The following is a 16,469-nucleotide window of genomic DNA, read 5'->3' on the forward strand; positions in this document are numbered from 1 at the left end:
AGATCCACAGGGCAGAGAATATGTTCTGCTTATATTTATATTCCTAATATCTATCCTGCACTCTCAACCCTGTGTCAGAATAATTAGAAAAGGCTATCTAAGAGTGAGGGAGTCTAATCCTAGGGTTCATTCTGGTGTTGTTTGGGGATCTATAATCTGAGAAGTGCCATTCAGTTTTAAGATGTTTTATTAAAAATCATACAGAATTATATATTACAATCTTATAAATATGTATTTACAATAAAATATTATACGAAAGCATAAATACTAGTTTAACAAACCCCTATATGTCTGTTAATCCCATCCCTTTTTTTAAAAATTTATTTTTAGTTATAGGTAGATACAATACCTTTATTTTACTTTTATGTGGTGCTGAGGATCGTACCCAGTGCCTCACACATACTAGGCGAGCACTTTATCTCTGAGCCACAATCCCAGTTCCCAGTCCATCCCTTCTTAAAAGATATTTTCTGTCTTCTGTTGCCACTGATTACATAGGCTTCCTCTGTCTTCCCTCTCCTTCAGATGAATGATGAACAGAATGTATTTGGGGGGGGGGAGGCACACTGATCCACATCCCCAACCCTTTTTTAATTTTTTATTTTGAGACAGGTTATTGCTAAGCTGCTAAATTGCTGAGGCTGACCTTGAACTTTTGATACTCCTGCCTCACTCAGCCTTCTGATCTGCTGGGATTACAGGTGTGTGCCACTATGCCCAGCCAGAATGTATCATTCTTCAATCTTCTATATTGAGTACATAAACCTGCAGCAAAAGTATGAGGAGAAATTTAAATTTTTTGAATCATTTATTCAGGTAGCTATATTTTAGCATCTGTATTTTATTATAAAATTAATCTACTTTTAGTTGGATACAATACCTTTATTTTATTTTATTTATTTTTTAGTTGTAGTTGTCAATACCTTTATTTTTTTATGTGGTGCTGAGAATGGAACCCAGGGCCTCGCACTCACTAGGTGAGCACTTTACCACTGAGCAACAATCCCAGCCCCACAATACCTTTACTTTATTTATTTATTTTTATGTGGTGCTGAGGATCAAACCCAACGCCTACCATGTGCTAGTTGAGCGCTCTACCGCTGAGCCACAACCCCAGCCTCCAGAAAGCTATTTTTTAAAAGTTCCTAAAACAGATGCACTCAGAGTAACTGAATTGAATGATCACTTCTACCAGTGGAAACCTTTTTATTGAATTTATGTAAATTAGGTAGCCCATAACCTTGCCCTTATTCTATTCCATGAAAGTTCCCCTGTGCCTCTGGTGCTGAGCACAAAACGTGATTGTTGTCTTTGAGTACAAATATTTGGAAAAGCAGAGAAACCCTCTACTATGATGTGTATAAGATTTTAAATTATTTTTGACATAAGAATATATTGCTTCTATTCATTACTTTAAATGTAGAGACTTCCTTGTTTAAACAACCTTACTTTATTTTCAAGCATCTATTGAAATAATTTTCACTCTTCCAGGTACATAAAGTGACCACATAAAATGTAGGTTAGTTCTGCCCTTAAACCAAAGTATAGATTATAGACACATTTTCAATTTGCAACACCACAGTAGGCATTCTTGTTAAATTAGTGTGAGAAATTAACTTTATTTTGTACAAGGTACAATCCCTCTGCACAGTGAACAAATATATTACAAATCTGTGGTTTAAAAAAGTATTGCCATTTAATAGTATCTTTTATGCTATTGTACAATAAATTGTTTCTTCCTATTTATTTGAATTGTATGCATATCATTTTATTTGATTGAAAATTGAGTTTCTGAAAAATAATCGAACAGATCTTTCCAAATCACCAATACAATGTACAGTGCACATGCTTAGGCTGACCCTGAACCTATTTGTGACAGTGCTAGACAGAAGTTATTCTAACATTTTCTCTGTAAGATTGAAATGTCTTTTACCAGTGACTCCTAGATATGTGAAGGTGGTGTTGTTACCATAGATTAATCACATCCTCTGCCTTTTCCTTTCTGTATTGCCTGACTTGAGCTGTATTACATTGCCTTAAAAAGTCATAGAATGCTAGAGCTGAAGAGCTGGTAGAGCTCCCTTCCCACTCTGCTTCTTCATTTTTTATGCATGGGGGATAAAGGAGCCTGAACAGGCAAGTAACTTGACAAGAGTAATACAGAAGTCTCAACTCAGTGCTCTAGCCATTTCACCTCCTGCTGGATACACTTGCCAAGGGGGCAGTTTGCAGAAGAGAGGTGAAACTTGAAACTTGAGTGATGCTGCTTATTTGCAGTTTGTCAGGTAGCAGTTATTGCACATGCAGGATAAGGGAAGAAGATAAAACCTGGGATTGAGATGAAGTTTCTCCTTGCTGATTTGACTTTGCCATGCTGCTTCATCTTTGCTTGACAAAGATAATTGAGCACTTTGTGGCCCTAAAATACTGAGGTAAGTCTCATCTATTATTTCTTTCTACATATGTAAGAAATATTTACTTGGGTCTACAAAGTAATTTTCTAGTATTTATATTTTAATAAGGCTTTTTTGGAAAGTAAATTTTCTATTGCTGATCACTCGCTCCCATGCACACATGCAGCATTCATGTAAGTATTATATGTTTTCCTCTAACACTAAAATTTGTTTATGCCTTGAGAAGTCGGGGAGGGGGATTTACTCATTTATTTTCTTGCTTTTGCTGATTATTGCCCAAACTAATGGGTTCTATGGCAGACTTCCAATTTTTATAAGGGTTTTAGAACTCCCACACAACCTGTAGCCATATTCCAGCTTTGCAGTCATTTAGATCCTTTTCTTTATACCTTTTTTAGAAGTCCTTTTTACTGGTTGTACAGTTACCAGAGAATGAAGTGGAATAGGGGTGACCATTAGCTACCACAGTTTGCCTTTTCTGATTTGAATTCTTATAAAGAGGTTCTCTGTAGGGCTTAGAAGCTAGTTCCATTGGAATTATCTGAGCTTTCTTTTACCTACATTCATTATTAATGGAAGATATAGACACATTTGACCACTGGGATCTGGAGCATTAACTCATTGGAATAGATATTTGGCCATCTCAGTATTTTGTGATTTTAAGGTAGAAGCACTGCATAGCTTCATGTTCTGTTTACTATAAAGATTTTACATCATATTAAAATTACTTATAGTCCATTCTTTGATCATTTGTCTTATTTAGTTCCATCAAAAAGCATAATATATTTAGTTAAGCAACATAAACTTGCTGTATCTACATTTGTCTAATTTCCTTTTAGATTCTATACTGCAAACTCAAGATTTTTAACTGCTTGAAATCAAGTACTTTTGTGAGTCAAGGAGTGCCAACTAAATTGGGAAAGCCAAATAGCCATTTTTAGGGATACTTAATTTTTAAAAAAATATTTTTAGTTGTAGATGGACACAATACCTTTATTTATTTTTATGTGGTGTGGAGGTTCGAACCCCTTGCCTCACACATGCTAGGTAAGTGCTCTATCACTAAACTCAACCCCAGCCCAGGATATTTAATTCTCGTCAGTCTGTGACTACTTTCTTAAAGCATATTCTCACAAAGCATAATGTCAGTGCTCTATTTCACATGGAATAACTTGGGTATTGCATGAACTAAGGCAATATGACAAGGCCAGGACTGACTTGCATTGTTCCAGAACTTTTAGTTGGCAAAATTTGGCAAAGCTAGCCTAGAGATCATTGTAGATTGAAAGAGACAACTGCACTTTGGAAACTAAATTTTTTTTTTCTTTTTCTTTCTTTCCTTTTAATTTTTTTTTTTTTTTTTTTTTGGCCAATTATCACAGGGCCTTAAAGAGAAAGTTAATTTGTGTTTATTAAAGTCTTGTTTTTAAAAATGGAAGTTGTCAGCATCAGATTATATACTACTGTAATCATGACTGTTGTGACTTGATGGACCAGACATATATGTACAGGTACTTTAGGAATGGTATTAGAACAGTTCATATCTATGAAACAGATGTTGATGGAAATAGCAGCCAAAAATACAATACATTTCAGGTGCTTTAAAGTAATCCTCTCCCCTCTGCAGTCCCCTTTTCCTCCTAGGAAGGTTTACAAAACCTATTCTACATGCTTTATAAGCATCGTGTTTCAGAATATTTTATATATATATATATGCTGTATTTAGTTGAGGTTGATGAGTAGTGGTATCTTAAATGTTTTTTAAAAATCTCATAATCCAGGGCATTGGGGACTGGGGTGTGTAGGTGACAGGATTTGCCTTTGTGAACAGACTTCCTTGAATAGTTACCCCAGTCCCACTCGGAAGCTCTTCTTTAGTTCCAGGTGAACTAATATGCAGCTGGAGTCAATCTGTACCATTATTTCAAGTCAAGGGATTGTCTTCTTTCAGAGAGTCAGAATATTCAGCAGAGAACACTGTAAGAGAGAAGCTTATCCCTCTTTAAGACTGCTTGTCCTGGGAGGGCCCATTGGCAGGACTCTGTCTTACTGGGAGAAGGTCATAATGACCAGGAATATGGCTGTTCCTAGGTAGGTCGTATGGATTCTGGACATAGCTGGAGTTATGACCGCGGCCTTCTTGGACCACACTGACTGTGGGCTCTAAGGAATATAGTGAAAAATGAGTTCAGAGAACAGATTAGCTTTGGTTGTCTTGTTGAGAAGGAAGAGAGTACTATTTAACTTGGCAGGGAGAGGAGCTAGGGGTTTATAAATCTATGACAAATATCTGAGGGTAAGAACTGAGGCTTACTCAAGAGATGGTAAACCTAAGTGAATGTGCTGTCAAGATCCCACTCTCTGGTCAACACCAAGAGACTTAGGATATCCAGAGGTAGGGGTCTTATCAAAGAGCTCAGGAACATAGTTTAAACCAGGAGAAGATAGAAGAGGGCAACTTAGAAACTTGCAGATGTCCATTCTGATTGTTTTCTTTTTTAAACTGGGATTTGTATCCATATCAGTTGAAGTGTGTGGACCCATTCCCCATCCCCACTATTTCTGCTTCATATTAGTTCTGGTGTTTTTTTAAAGCAGAGTTACAAGAATTTGATTTCCTGTGTTAGAGGGGAGGGCAATATTGGGTTCACTTGGATTCCTTAAAAAGCAACCAAAGGAAGTGTGTATTGTCAAGACAGGTGAGTAGAGAGGGTTTGTTTTTACTTGATGCTATACTATGGCCCTGATTTCACTAAGTTACTTATTTGAGACACCTACCAACTTCATATATATTTTTATTAGATGTCGACAAGGTTGGCACATCTGTGTACGGAGACCCCCTGTGCACAGGCGACTTCATTTCTACATAGCTGCTTTCTGGAAGCTTGCAGGTGAGGATGGGTGGGTCTTTAATTGTGGCATAAGGGTTTTCACTGCTGTTCAAGGAACAGGTACTAGAACTGCACACGGATTCTTTCATGTAATCTGCAAGGCAAGAGAGATTCCTTAGGACAAGCAAGGACATAAGTTGTCATTTAAGAATCAGGAACAGGCTGCAGTTGAGTTTATTGGCCATCAGGAACCTGAGGTTAGAAAAACCTATGATAATTGAAGATTTATTTATTTATTAAATTCTTGAGGTAGTCTTTCCTGGGTAGGCAGAGTTCTTTCTCAAAGAAACTTACATTTTTGGAGGTTAGGAAAGTATTTGTTTTTAGTAATTAGATACTAATTTAAGACACCCATAATACACTTTCACATACAGTTTTTTTTTTTTAGTTGTAGATGGATACAATACCTTTTTTAAAATTTATTTTTATGTGGTGACAAGGATCAAACCCAGTGCCTCACACGTGCTAGGCAAGCGTTCTACCTCTGAGTTACAGCCCCAGCCCTCACGTATAGTTTTGAGAAGTAATATTTTGCATTTTGTAGAATGAAGGCCCAGAGGTCACAACTAGAAACAGCAGTGCTAAGACTTGAATCCATGCCTTGGCACTCTTGGCCTGTGTTTTCTGTAATATTGTTCTGAATTCTTATGATTAAGAGGCTTCAGTTCAGAAGAAGCATAAAGATGGGTTTTAGCATAAGTGTCAGCAATTTAGCAGACTTTAGGTGGTAGACTAGCAGTATCCCTGCCTTTCAGGAGCTCCTGAATACATAGTTGGGTAGATAAGTATAAAAAGTACCTCAGTCTCAAAATAGACTTTGGGAAGTTCCTGTTTTCTAGCAAGCTTGCACTGTATCTTCAGGGTTGCTTTCTCCAGTTCTCATGAATGCTGAAACCTATTTCAGCAGTATCGTCCTCTGACACTAGAACTAGTGCTGTCTTTCCTGCCACCTCTCAGTTGCCTCATCTCCAAGACTTCAGGGTACGTGCAAACTGACTTCCAGTCATGAAACAAGGGAATTGTAGCTCCACTGGAGGAAGTTACTGAGGTCTCACAGGGAAAGGGTATTTCCTCCTTAACTGCTACACTATTCCCTTTTTGGTGACGATTTCTCCCTCCTGTAGATCATCATAAGTGAGGTAGGACTTGCCTGGAAAAAAAAGTAGACTATACTATGTAGTCTGACAGCTCTGACCCTCATATGGAAGGCTTTGGCAGATGGGGAGTCTAGAAACAAATACTGAGTCACAGGTCCTTGATACTAAAGAGTGATTTAAGAGGACTTTCAGCTCTAAATTTCTATGAAAGATAGCAGGTGATGAAATTCTTTCATAATCTTTCACTAAAACCCCACAATTTACATTTTAGGTTGCTGTTTATCTATGTTGTCTCTAGCTTGTGAGATTATTGAAAATGTTTAAAGTGAAAGTGATATAACTCAAGGGGTAACTAGATGTACTTTGGGCCAATGAGTGCAGAGCACTCCATGAGGCAGAAGGTGGTGGGATGTGTGCCACCACAAGTAGTCTTTTCTCAAAACAGGTAATTGGTTGGGATGGGATTTTTTTTTTCTGTTAATTTATGCATCTGTTCTGCAATTATTTGTTTTCTCAGGTAACATTTCCTCAATCTTGTACAAAAGTACATTCATTCATTTGTTCCTTCAGATGTTTACATTGCTGGATGATACAGGTATTACTGATAGAGTGATAATTATTATTTACTCCTTCCTCTGCCTAACTGCTTATGATGAAATTGAGACTTACAGTGAGGAATTGAGTTCCCCAGGCTCATACTGCTTCAATAGCAGACAAATTGTAGAGTCAGACTCAGAGTACTTTCTGCAACTAGAAAGGGATGTTTTGGCTTTGTCTTAGATTATGACTTCTTTATAGCATATGACCACAGAGAGAAGGAGAAAATATTCTTACAATATAACGAGCAGTCTCAGGCAGTTTTGGCAAGGATTAAAGAAAGGCTGAATAGGCCCAACTGCGGGTAGAGGATCACTTGGGGAGAGGTGGCTGTGGGTCCTAGATCATGACCTGCCCAATCCCACATACAATTTGCCTCTCAGTAGGTGCTTTGTTTTATTGATACAAAGAATGGTGGTAAATCCAAGAAGCCAAGATGGCCCATGGGTCCCAGTGTGGATTCTCTACTTAACCAGCGAATGAGTAAGGCAATATGACTCGGGGCTTTTTATCTGGAAACTGTGTATTATTTAAAGAAAGGTTATCACAGCTTACTTGGTTGCATATTTTCTAGAATTTGAGGAATAGCGATAGCTCAATTTGTGTGGCACAAATTCCTTTTGACACTTCTCATATCTTTCTGTGAAGGGGACTGAGCACAAAGGAATGTTATTGATATTTTGAAAACAAGGAAACTGAATCCAGAAAGTTTGTTACATAATGTTTAATGTTAGTAAGTAGTTAAGTTAGGACTCAATCCCTGTCTTCTCTGATAACTGAGCAGGATGTTTTTCCCTCAGGACATCTTGTTATCCAGAGCTCCTGCTCTTATCTCTAAATGTAAGTGATCTGCAGATGCTTTACCTTACTGTGGACAAGGAATATCTTTAAACTGGGGCCAAACCCTGCTGAGAGAAAAAGGCTAAGCTGTAAACTTGATGCCTCCTGTGGGTGTCCCATGATCAAGCTATGGTAGTTGGGGAGCCTTGAAATTCAAGCTCAATGCTTAAAAGAGATCAGCTAGCCAGTGGTATCTCCTTCACATTTTTGTTAGAAAGTCAGGGCTGCTTTCAATATTTGGGGAATAAATTGATTGCTTTGGAGCAGGACATGTACTTAAATCCATAAAAGAGAAGTTTGGGTTGATGGGAAGGGATTAGGCTCAGATAGAGGTATCTTCCATTTAAGGGCCAGAGGTCAAGATGAGGGATGTAGAACTGCATGAGGATAGTGGGGAGAGTATGCGTGTGTTGGGTATTACTCCATCTTTGCTGGGAACTAGAGGATGAGGAAGAGCAAGGCAAACTGGAAAACTCTACCTCACAAAGCTACTCTCCAGCTGAATTACTCACCTACTTGCAAGAAGGGAGGGCAGGAGAAGGGGAAGAATAACCAGTTGCTTAGATACTTCCTCATCTTTTTACAGCCCCACCCCCACCCAGTCCATGCCCTTTGGGTATTTTGCAAAAAAAAAAAAAAGGGAAGCTTCAGCCAAGGCTACCCAAGCTCTGGGGAGTCACTCCTCTGGGGCCTTGTAATTAGGATCAGAATTGAAGGCTTAGTCTTTATAAGTGACCTGGCATTTGCTCTCATTAAATCTTACCTCTTCCCAAATCACATGTGATCAAGTATCATCACAGAAGGGGCTTTTGAAGTAAACTAAACATCTTTTTATGAGGAAGCACAAATTCAGAGAGAGGAAATGGCTTTCCAAAGCCACCTCGAGAAGGGGAGAGAGAAAAGCATTTAGCAGTAAAAGTGGTCACAGCCCCAGGATGAAAGAGGGTGTAGTTCTTCAGTAAGTAACAGGAAAAAGAGTGGGCACAGACCGAATTAAGACTGGGAATGTTGGAACTGGAAAGGGCCTTAGAGGCGGTGCTAGTACACTCCATTCTTTTGAAAGAGGAAGAACCCAAGATCCAAAACAGAGTGCTGTGACCTAGTCGGTACCACAAAAGGAAAAGAACCCAAATCTCTCAATTTATAGGCAAGGGCTTTTTTCCATTGCGTTCAGAGAATACATGGATTCTTAGCAGTTCTGATTTCGTTTTGCCCTGTAGTTTTAGGAAATGATTTAATTTATGGTACAAACTAGTTGTTAATTTGGGGTTTAACCAGTAAGGATTTGTTTCATGTCTTTTGTAAGTATTTCTATAAAGTTTTGAACCATGACATTTCATTTTTTCCTTTGTGAATTCTCTTGTTCAGATGTGTTGGTCCCCAACACCTGCTGGTACATTTGCCTACACAATTCTTTTGTCTTTAGTTTAAAGGATGATTATAGTCAGAGTAGTGAAACAAAACCTGACTGCCTGCCTGCTAGGGCCTTTCATGCATTCAGAGGCTCAGATGTATGATTCTATAAAACAGGAATGGAATGGTGCCAAAGCAGAGATACTGCTTTCCTTAGCTTTGTTTTACATTTATGGTTTTGAGTCTAAAAGTAGCTATCTTAATCACAATGCACAGGATGATAAAGGGCACAGGAAAGTTGTGCTCTCATTTATTAGCATCTGGGCCTGACTGAGCCTATTCACATTTGAGTCATGCATATTCTCAGCACTGAAAAGGCCCTTAGAGACCTTTCTGCCCAAACCCCATGTGTATTTCAGAAAACAACTAAAATCACAGTAATAGAATGGACAGCTAGCTCTCCGTCCTTTCTGTTTTTTTTTTTTTCCAACCCTGAAACGGTGTTTGCTTCCATTTGGATGGTTTTTAAATCAGAACTTTTAGAAAAATTGCTAGTCATTCTCGCAAGAAAGTAGCCTGGGTCTGACCTCCTGTCCTTAGACAATTCTCTTTGGCTTTGAACATTCTAATGATGATAGTCACTCACCCTTAGTGTTCTCTTTCTCAGAACATGTTACTTACCACCACACCTGCCCCTTGCTCACCCCACTTATAGTAACCATCACCATAAGAGCTGTAGCTCTCACTTGGTTAGGAGATGGTTGTATCTTGGGGCTAAATCTGAAAGGTCAGAAAAGTAACCTGGGAAATGGGGTCAGTCTAGACCAGTGGTTTCTAAATGGTAGTTGGATAATAAGCTGCTTAAGGATACCCTGAGGTATCAAAAATGCAGAGTCTAGGACCCCCTTCATCTTCTGCCTCAGAATCTCAGGGAAATGGTATATGAGTACCTGCAGTATTAAACTTAACAGATGATTCTGGTGCAGAGCTAGATTTAGGGTATCCATTGGGACCTTTACTGTCAGTCATTAGCTCTTTCAGTTTAGCTGAGACTCTTCTAAACAGACCTCAGAGACAAAATGACAGCCCCTTTACATTAGTACAGTGATTATAATATGCAAAACATTTCCCATCTGTGGTTTTATTGGATACTCATGATAACCTTGTTAGATAATAGGAGAGGCATTTGACAAAAGGATACACATAATTATCCCAACCTTGCAGATGAGGAAACTGAGCCCTGGGGAGCTCACAGTTAATAGGTGACAGAGTTCCAAAACCCCTTATTTTATATGTTCTGGCATTTAAACCTAGGACTTAGTCCAGGGGCAGGACTTGACCTTTCATTTTTGGCTTCACCCATAGACTTCCTAGAGGTAGTTATCTGTCTTGCATTTCCTATGTGTTAGGGTACTCTTGGAAGCTGAGATCTCTTGAGTAAAGTACATACAATATTAGCACTGGGTATCATTTTCATCCCTTATGCCCCAGAAAGGCAGCAGGTGCAGGGTGGCGTTCTTCACCAGCACGACAGGAGGCCTCTGGGGCAGGTAGATTGACTTTATTTCAGATTTTATTATCAATTTAACTCATACTAATTGGTGGGATAATGACGTTCTACATTTCCGAAGACATTTAGTTGGCATCTATATAAAACCCACAATCGTTTGCTAAGCAGGTGCAACTGAAATCGAAAGATGAATTCATTATTATTATGATTTCTCCTCTTGGGCAGAGCTACCCAGCAGCCCCAGGTCCTGTGGCCTTTTAATTTTTGTTTTAAGGGAGTGGGTTGAGATATGCAGTTTCTCTCAGGCAGAATTCCTGGTCATTTCAGATCTGTACTTTCTCTTGCTAAGCCCTTTGTAATAGGACGTCAGGATTGGATACTCTACCTTTGAAGCCTTTGTCCATAATGTATGTGTTCTGACGTCTATCCATTCCACAAGCACCTGTATAAAAATAATATAAGGGAAGAAAATATGGGGGTGAGGTTTATTTAGACTGCTTATGTTCTTACTCTTTTTATTTCCCTTTCTCTCCTAACCAAAAAATAAATAGTTATTGGTAGAAAATTATTCTGGGCTTAATCTACCCTGAATCCGTTTGCATGTATAGGAATTCTTAAAAGGCTCCAGGCGTTAATGTATGCCACAGCGCCCCCTGGCACACTCGGTCTTCCCTTTAACCTTCACCTCAGGAGAGTGCCTTTTAGGAGGTAATAAAAGGCAGTTCCGATGTCACATGCAGTCACTGTAAGTGAAGTTCCAGGCTCCAAAGGTACAGGATAAGAAGAAGCAGGACCAGTTTTTAGCTTGAGGGAAGGATGTAGGATATCCAACTCTCCTTTCTGTTGGATTTTGGAATGGGTTGGAGACAGTGTTTCTCATCTCTCTCAGCTCTGGTCTTGCCTATCCTCTCTTGAATCCAAGACTCAATGAGGGGAGCCAGAGGGAGGTACACAGATGGCTGAGGTTCTTGATTAGTCATCTTTATAGGAAGTATAGTAATCCAGAACCATTCTTTCAGTTACCCATTTTTTGGGGATGGGCCACTAGTATATAATTGAGATTTATTTTTGAAAAGTATTACTGGTATTTTTCCAGCTCCAAGAATTTCTTTCCCCCTTTTGTGTCAGTTTTTTTCCCTAGGTTCCCACAATGCGTGGTCCTGATCCCTAGTCAGGCAGGACATAAAGCTTCAGGGACCATGTATGGGTTATTTTGTCACTGCTGATCTCAGAAAAGAAATGGTCTAGTATTTCTAAGTTGGGACAGTAATAACTGTGGCTCAAAGTTAAAGCCACCCCGTCCCCAGCTTTTGTGGACATTATATAAAGCAAGGCATGCAGCAGGTGCTTACTAAAATATAGCGTGACTCCACTTAACTCTTCCCCTGTTTCTGACACTGAAGACCAACCACTGCTGCTCTCTTCCACAGAGTTCACAAGTTGAATTTGCAGGGTTTCATTGCTGTCTAACTGCTGTGTACACATTACTGAGTGATACAGCAGAACCAGGCCCAAGTTTTTCTCAAGTTGGCCATTCTTCTAAAAGGCCTACAAGCTGTGCCCTGCAGAAACAAGACTGCACCAGTCTCGATATCAGTATCTAGTATCAGACTAGCACTTTGTACCAGACAAGAGATTTCTTTGCCCCGACTTAAGGAGGGTGGTTAGGCTGTTAATTTTTTTCTTTTTTTATAGAACAGAGCCCCAAAGAGTGGCAGAGACTTGCTTAAGACCATACCAGCAAGTGAGAAGTTGAGTTGCAACTAGGGCCCAGATATCCCCAACTGTTCTCTCCCATTGACCACCAACTAGCCTGCCTGAATGTAAGCTGCCAAATGACAATATGTGGTGCTTGGCTATGCCCTGACATGAACCCAGAGGATGATCTCATGTGGCAAGAGATATAAGGTGGAGGTGGCATGTGTATTGGCAGGGAGGCGTAGTTGGTAGGGTTATTGAGTGTCCTAGCTACTGTCCGGGATACCCGTAGTCAAAAACACAGCATCTGTGGCTGAGATTGTGGCTCAGTGGCAGAACGCTTGCCTCACATGTGTGAGGCACTGGGTTCGATCCTCAACACCATTTAAAAATTCAAAACAAAACAAAACACAGCATCTGGGTATGGGTATAGAGTACTTGCTGCCTATGCGGGGTCAATAGGTGGATGAATTGAGAATTTTTGCTCTTTCGAGTGCTGCAGGACCCAGGACCTTCAGAAGTTGGTAGAGCTGCTTGATATCCCTTGAGCTCCTGAAGCCAGCTGGAACTGAGGTTGGGCCCAGAGTTTCCAGTGTCTTATGGCCCTGCCCCAGGGTACCCTAGAAACCAGTCTGTGAAGACACAGTGACTAGGGAAGATATTTTCTGGTCATTAATTTTATTCATTCCTTAAAACCTACTTCTATAACTCCTACCCCCATGCTCCTATTTTAGGACTTACCACATTTCCTTTTCGCACCTCTCCCAAGCCACCAGGTTCAAGCTTAATATATGAATACAGAGGGCGTTGGTTGACAGATCCTCCCTCAGTTTCCCCAGATTTCTGCTCTGCAACCCTACCCAGTGATCTGGGAATGCTTAAATTTGCCCTTGGTGGTTCTGGGGTCTCTAGGGGACTTTTGGCTTTTTGGTCAGAGAACAAACTCTGTTACCTGCACTAATAGGGACTGGAGAATTCCAAAGGTGTCACCATCCCCAAGCCATTTTCCATTTCCCAAGGGTTGCATTTTATGGGCTACAGGGAGTGCAGTTATATTGAGTCCCTTCCACCTAAAGCAACCCAGGTTTGTCCACATCTACTGGCCATGATAGAACAGATTCAGACAGATTGCCTTCTTAGGGCTGGGCATTGAATTGGCATTGGGAAGGAGGGGAAGGTTCAGCAACAAGACTTCTGGGGCCATAGGAGTGGCTCAGGTAGGGATGGGGAGTAGATCAGGGGCTGGATCTGGTCTGAGAGGGTGGAGGGTAGGTCTGGGGCATCTGACCTGGTGAGTGTGGCTCAGCGTGGTGGCTGAGGTGTCTAAGTTCAATGTAGAAGTCCTCGGGCGGGTACCTGGCCTCCAGGGCACTGATCTGGAAATGGGAGTCTAGTGAGAGGAATGACAGGGAGGAGCCATTATTTCTGGGGCCTGGTGTGGTAGGAAGAGGGGGTGGGAAGTATCTGAGGAGGCAAGGGTCAGGGTGGAGCAGCCTAGAAGGAATCAAGGCCTCAATGTGTAAAGTCCAAAGGGGCCAGGGCTGATGGAGCAGGGTATCTGCTAGAGAGCCAAGGCCATCTGCCTTGTTTCCCCCATACCTCCCACCTCCACCCCATACAGGGCACAGGGAGGAAGCCCTTGAAAGGAGCACTTTGGTAGGGCCTGGGTCAGACAAAAGTCCTTATCCCAGACGGTGAGTAGACCTTTTGCTTCCATCTAGAATCCCCATATTCCAGCCCTACCTGTCTTCCTTTGTAGTCCCAGGGTCATAGCCACCCACTCCCTATAATCTGTTACAGAAATTAAGGGAGTCCTGGGCTTCGTTTGCTTGGGTTTCTCCCTGCTCCCATTCTCCCTGGGGCAAACCGTGCTCAGGACTTACAACCTTCTCCCTTTGAGCTGGGTTAGGGCCCTCTCAACATGGAAGAAGAAAACAGTGGATCATGATGAGGGGAACCAGACTGAAACCACTACTGACCTAACACGTTCACATAGCTGTAGGGGGTCCAGCCTGCTGTGTCTCTGTCAAGGGACTTGTTACTGAGCTGTTTGGAGAGTAGGAAAGCCAGTTAATACCTAGTTCCCCCAGGTTCCCTCCCCAGCCATAACTTGGTTCCACCTCAATACACCCACTCCTGTGATGATGTTGGACACGGAGGGGAGGGAAGTACTAGATGAGAACCAAAATAGGGGCTTGAGACACCATATTGTGGCTGAGGCCAATGGGAACAGAACATCCCCCGTCCACACTGTCAGGTTGAAGTTATAGGATTCCCAGGCTCTTGTGGCAAGGGAGAGGGCAGGAGCAGGGCCTCCCAATGGCCAAGAAGGCTTGAAGCAAGTGAGCCCCTTTCAGGGGTGGGGCTAAGCTTCACAAAAGGGGCTCTGGAAGTGCCTCAACTGTAACATGAGACCATTGCCACCACAGAGGTAGGTGTCAAAGCTGCCCACAGTGCTCGCCACCTGACCTGGGATACATGATAGTCTCCCTTTCATATGACCAAGGGAAAGCTTCAGGGCAGGAAGTCTGGAGGCTTATGTTCATTTCTCCCTACACCTCACAGCCACCCTTCATATGAGGCAAGCATATTATCCTCATTTCACACACGGGGACCTGCGTTCTGGCTTTGAGCTTTGCTTGAGGACACACAAGGAGTCAGTGGCAGAGCTGAGTCTAGAACTCTGACCTCAGCTCCTAGTCTGGGGTCCTTTTGATGTTGCCATAGCTTGTTGCTTCTGCTATATCCTTTCTGTCACATTGAGGGGTCCTTGATCATGTAGAAGCACTCTGGGGTGAGGTGAGGTGAGGTGAGGTGAGCCAGAGAGTCAGAATACCCAGTAGGGTACTCCGCAGTAACTTTGGCCCCTTACTGAAAGGTGCTTCCCTGTAAATTGAGACCAAGAATGCCATTGTCTTTCATTTCTATTGTCTTTTGCCTCTAGCCTGCTTGCAGCCTTGGTAATGTGGTCTCCTATTGGGAAATTCCAAATTTTCTTAAGATCCCAGCTACTCAAACAAGTCTAAAGGTAAAGCTGGGAACAGAGGTCTGAACAAAAGGGACACACACACAAAGTGGCCAGTGCTAATGGACTATGTGTGGGATTGATGGCCACAGACTTTACAAGGGGGCCTCCAGGTACCCCACATGCAGTACTCCTGTTCATAGGAAAACAGGCTGGGAGGGGTTAGAGGATGGTGCCTTGACTGGTTGCTTGAGGCTGTACAGAGTCTTTGTTAGCATTGTTGTGGGGTTTAGGCTCCAGTACTGCCAAGTCTGTGGACTGGTGGTTTTTCTCCAGGGGGCAGACAAGGAGGGTGGAATTCCTAGAGCTCCAAGTCAGTGGCCTGGAATATGAAAGCTATGCTCCTGGCTCAGAATGGATGTTATAGGAAGCCAGGAGTCCTGGAACTGTTCATTCCTCAAAATGGCTCTGCTGGGATGTGTGTGTGTGTATGTGTATGTACATGTATGTGTACATGTATGTGTGGGCACATACATAGGTGTCAGGAGGTTTTGTAGCATGAACCCATTACTCCTTGTCCTTGGGTCTATTTGTCCTCATTCTCTCTCCCAGTGCCTGGTCACATACTAGCACATTAAGGGGGCACACTATTATTATCTATAAACAGATGTACTGAGACAGCCCTGCCCAAAGGCCTGTGACTAAGATCATCTTGCTGTGCCATCAACCAGGGTTTTTCTGGGAGCTGTCAGGAAGGCCCCATCCAGAAGAGTGCACAATCTGCCCAACTCCCTGTCGAAGTGGACACTGGCTATGGCTGATGTTTGAGTTACACATCTCTTGTGTTGGTTCAGATTGCAACAAATGGTGTGTACTGATGACACGGTATGTTCAAGTTCAAAAGACATTGAGCGGTTACCTGAGTAATGGTATATTGTGCTGGTTACACACATTGTATTGCTAACATTCTGTAGTGATTTGTGGTAGGTAGTATAGTGTTTTGATTTTGTGTTGATGTTGGCAAAGGTGTCTAAATGGAATATACATGGTTATATATAACAAGAAAACTACATATGGTGATTAAATGACTTGATACCAATTGGT

At 41.6% G+C, this 16,469-nt stretch overlaps 1 protein-coding gene across 4 annotated transcripts in view; it reads right to left on the reverse strand.

Moving 5' to 3' along the window:
- Positions 1-4,416: 4,416 nt before the first annotated feature.
- Positions 4,417-16,469, reverse strand: part of Megf11 (multiple EGF like domains 11) — a 204,703-nt gene continuing 192,650 nt past the window's right edge. For 2 of the 4 annotated variants that reach the window (XM_076848644.2, XM_076848645.2), the window contains 3 exons: positions 11,088-11,144; positions 5,193-5,399; positions 4,417-4,577 (listed from right to left, as the gene is read on the reverse strand). In XM_076848644.2, coding sequence (XP_076704759.2) covers positions 4,417-4,577; positions 5,193-5,399; positions 11,088-11,144 — 425 coding nt within the window. Of the gene's footprint in view, positions 4,578-5,192; positions 5,400-10,786; positions 10,877-11,087; positions 11,145-13,688; positions 13,791-14,379; positions 14,447-16,469 lie in introns of those variants that run through there. The other 2 variants (XM_076848643.2, XM_076848646.2) reach the window with 2 other exon arrangements.

The sequence above is a fragment of the Callospermophilus lateralis genome, chromosome 3, assembly GCF_048772815.1.
Source record: "Callospermophilus lateralis isolate mCalLat2 chromosome 3, mCalLat2.hap1, whole genome shotgun sequence".
NCBI classification, from domain to species: Eukaryota; Metazoa; Chordata; class Mammalia; order Rodentia; family Sciuridae; genus Callospermophilus; species Callospermophilus lateralis.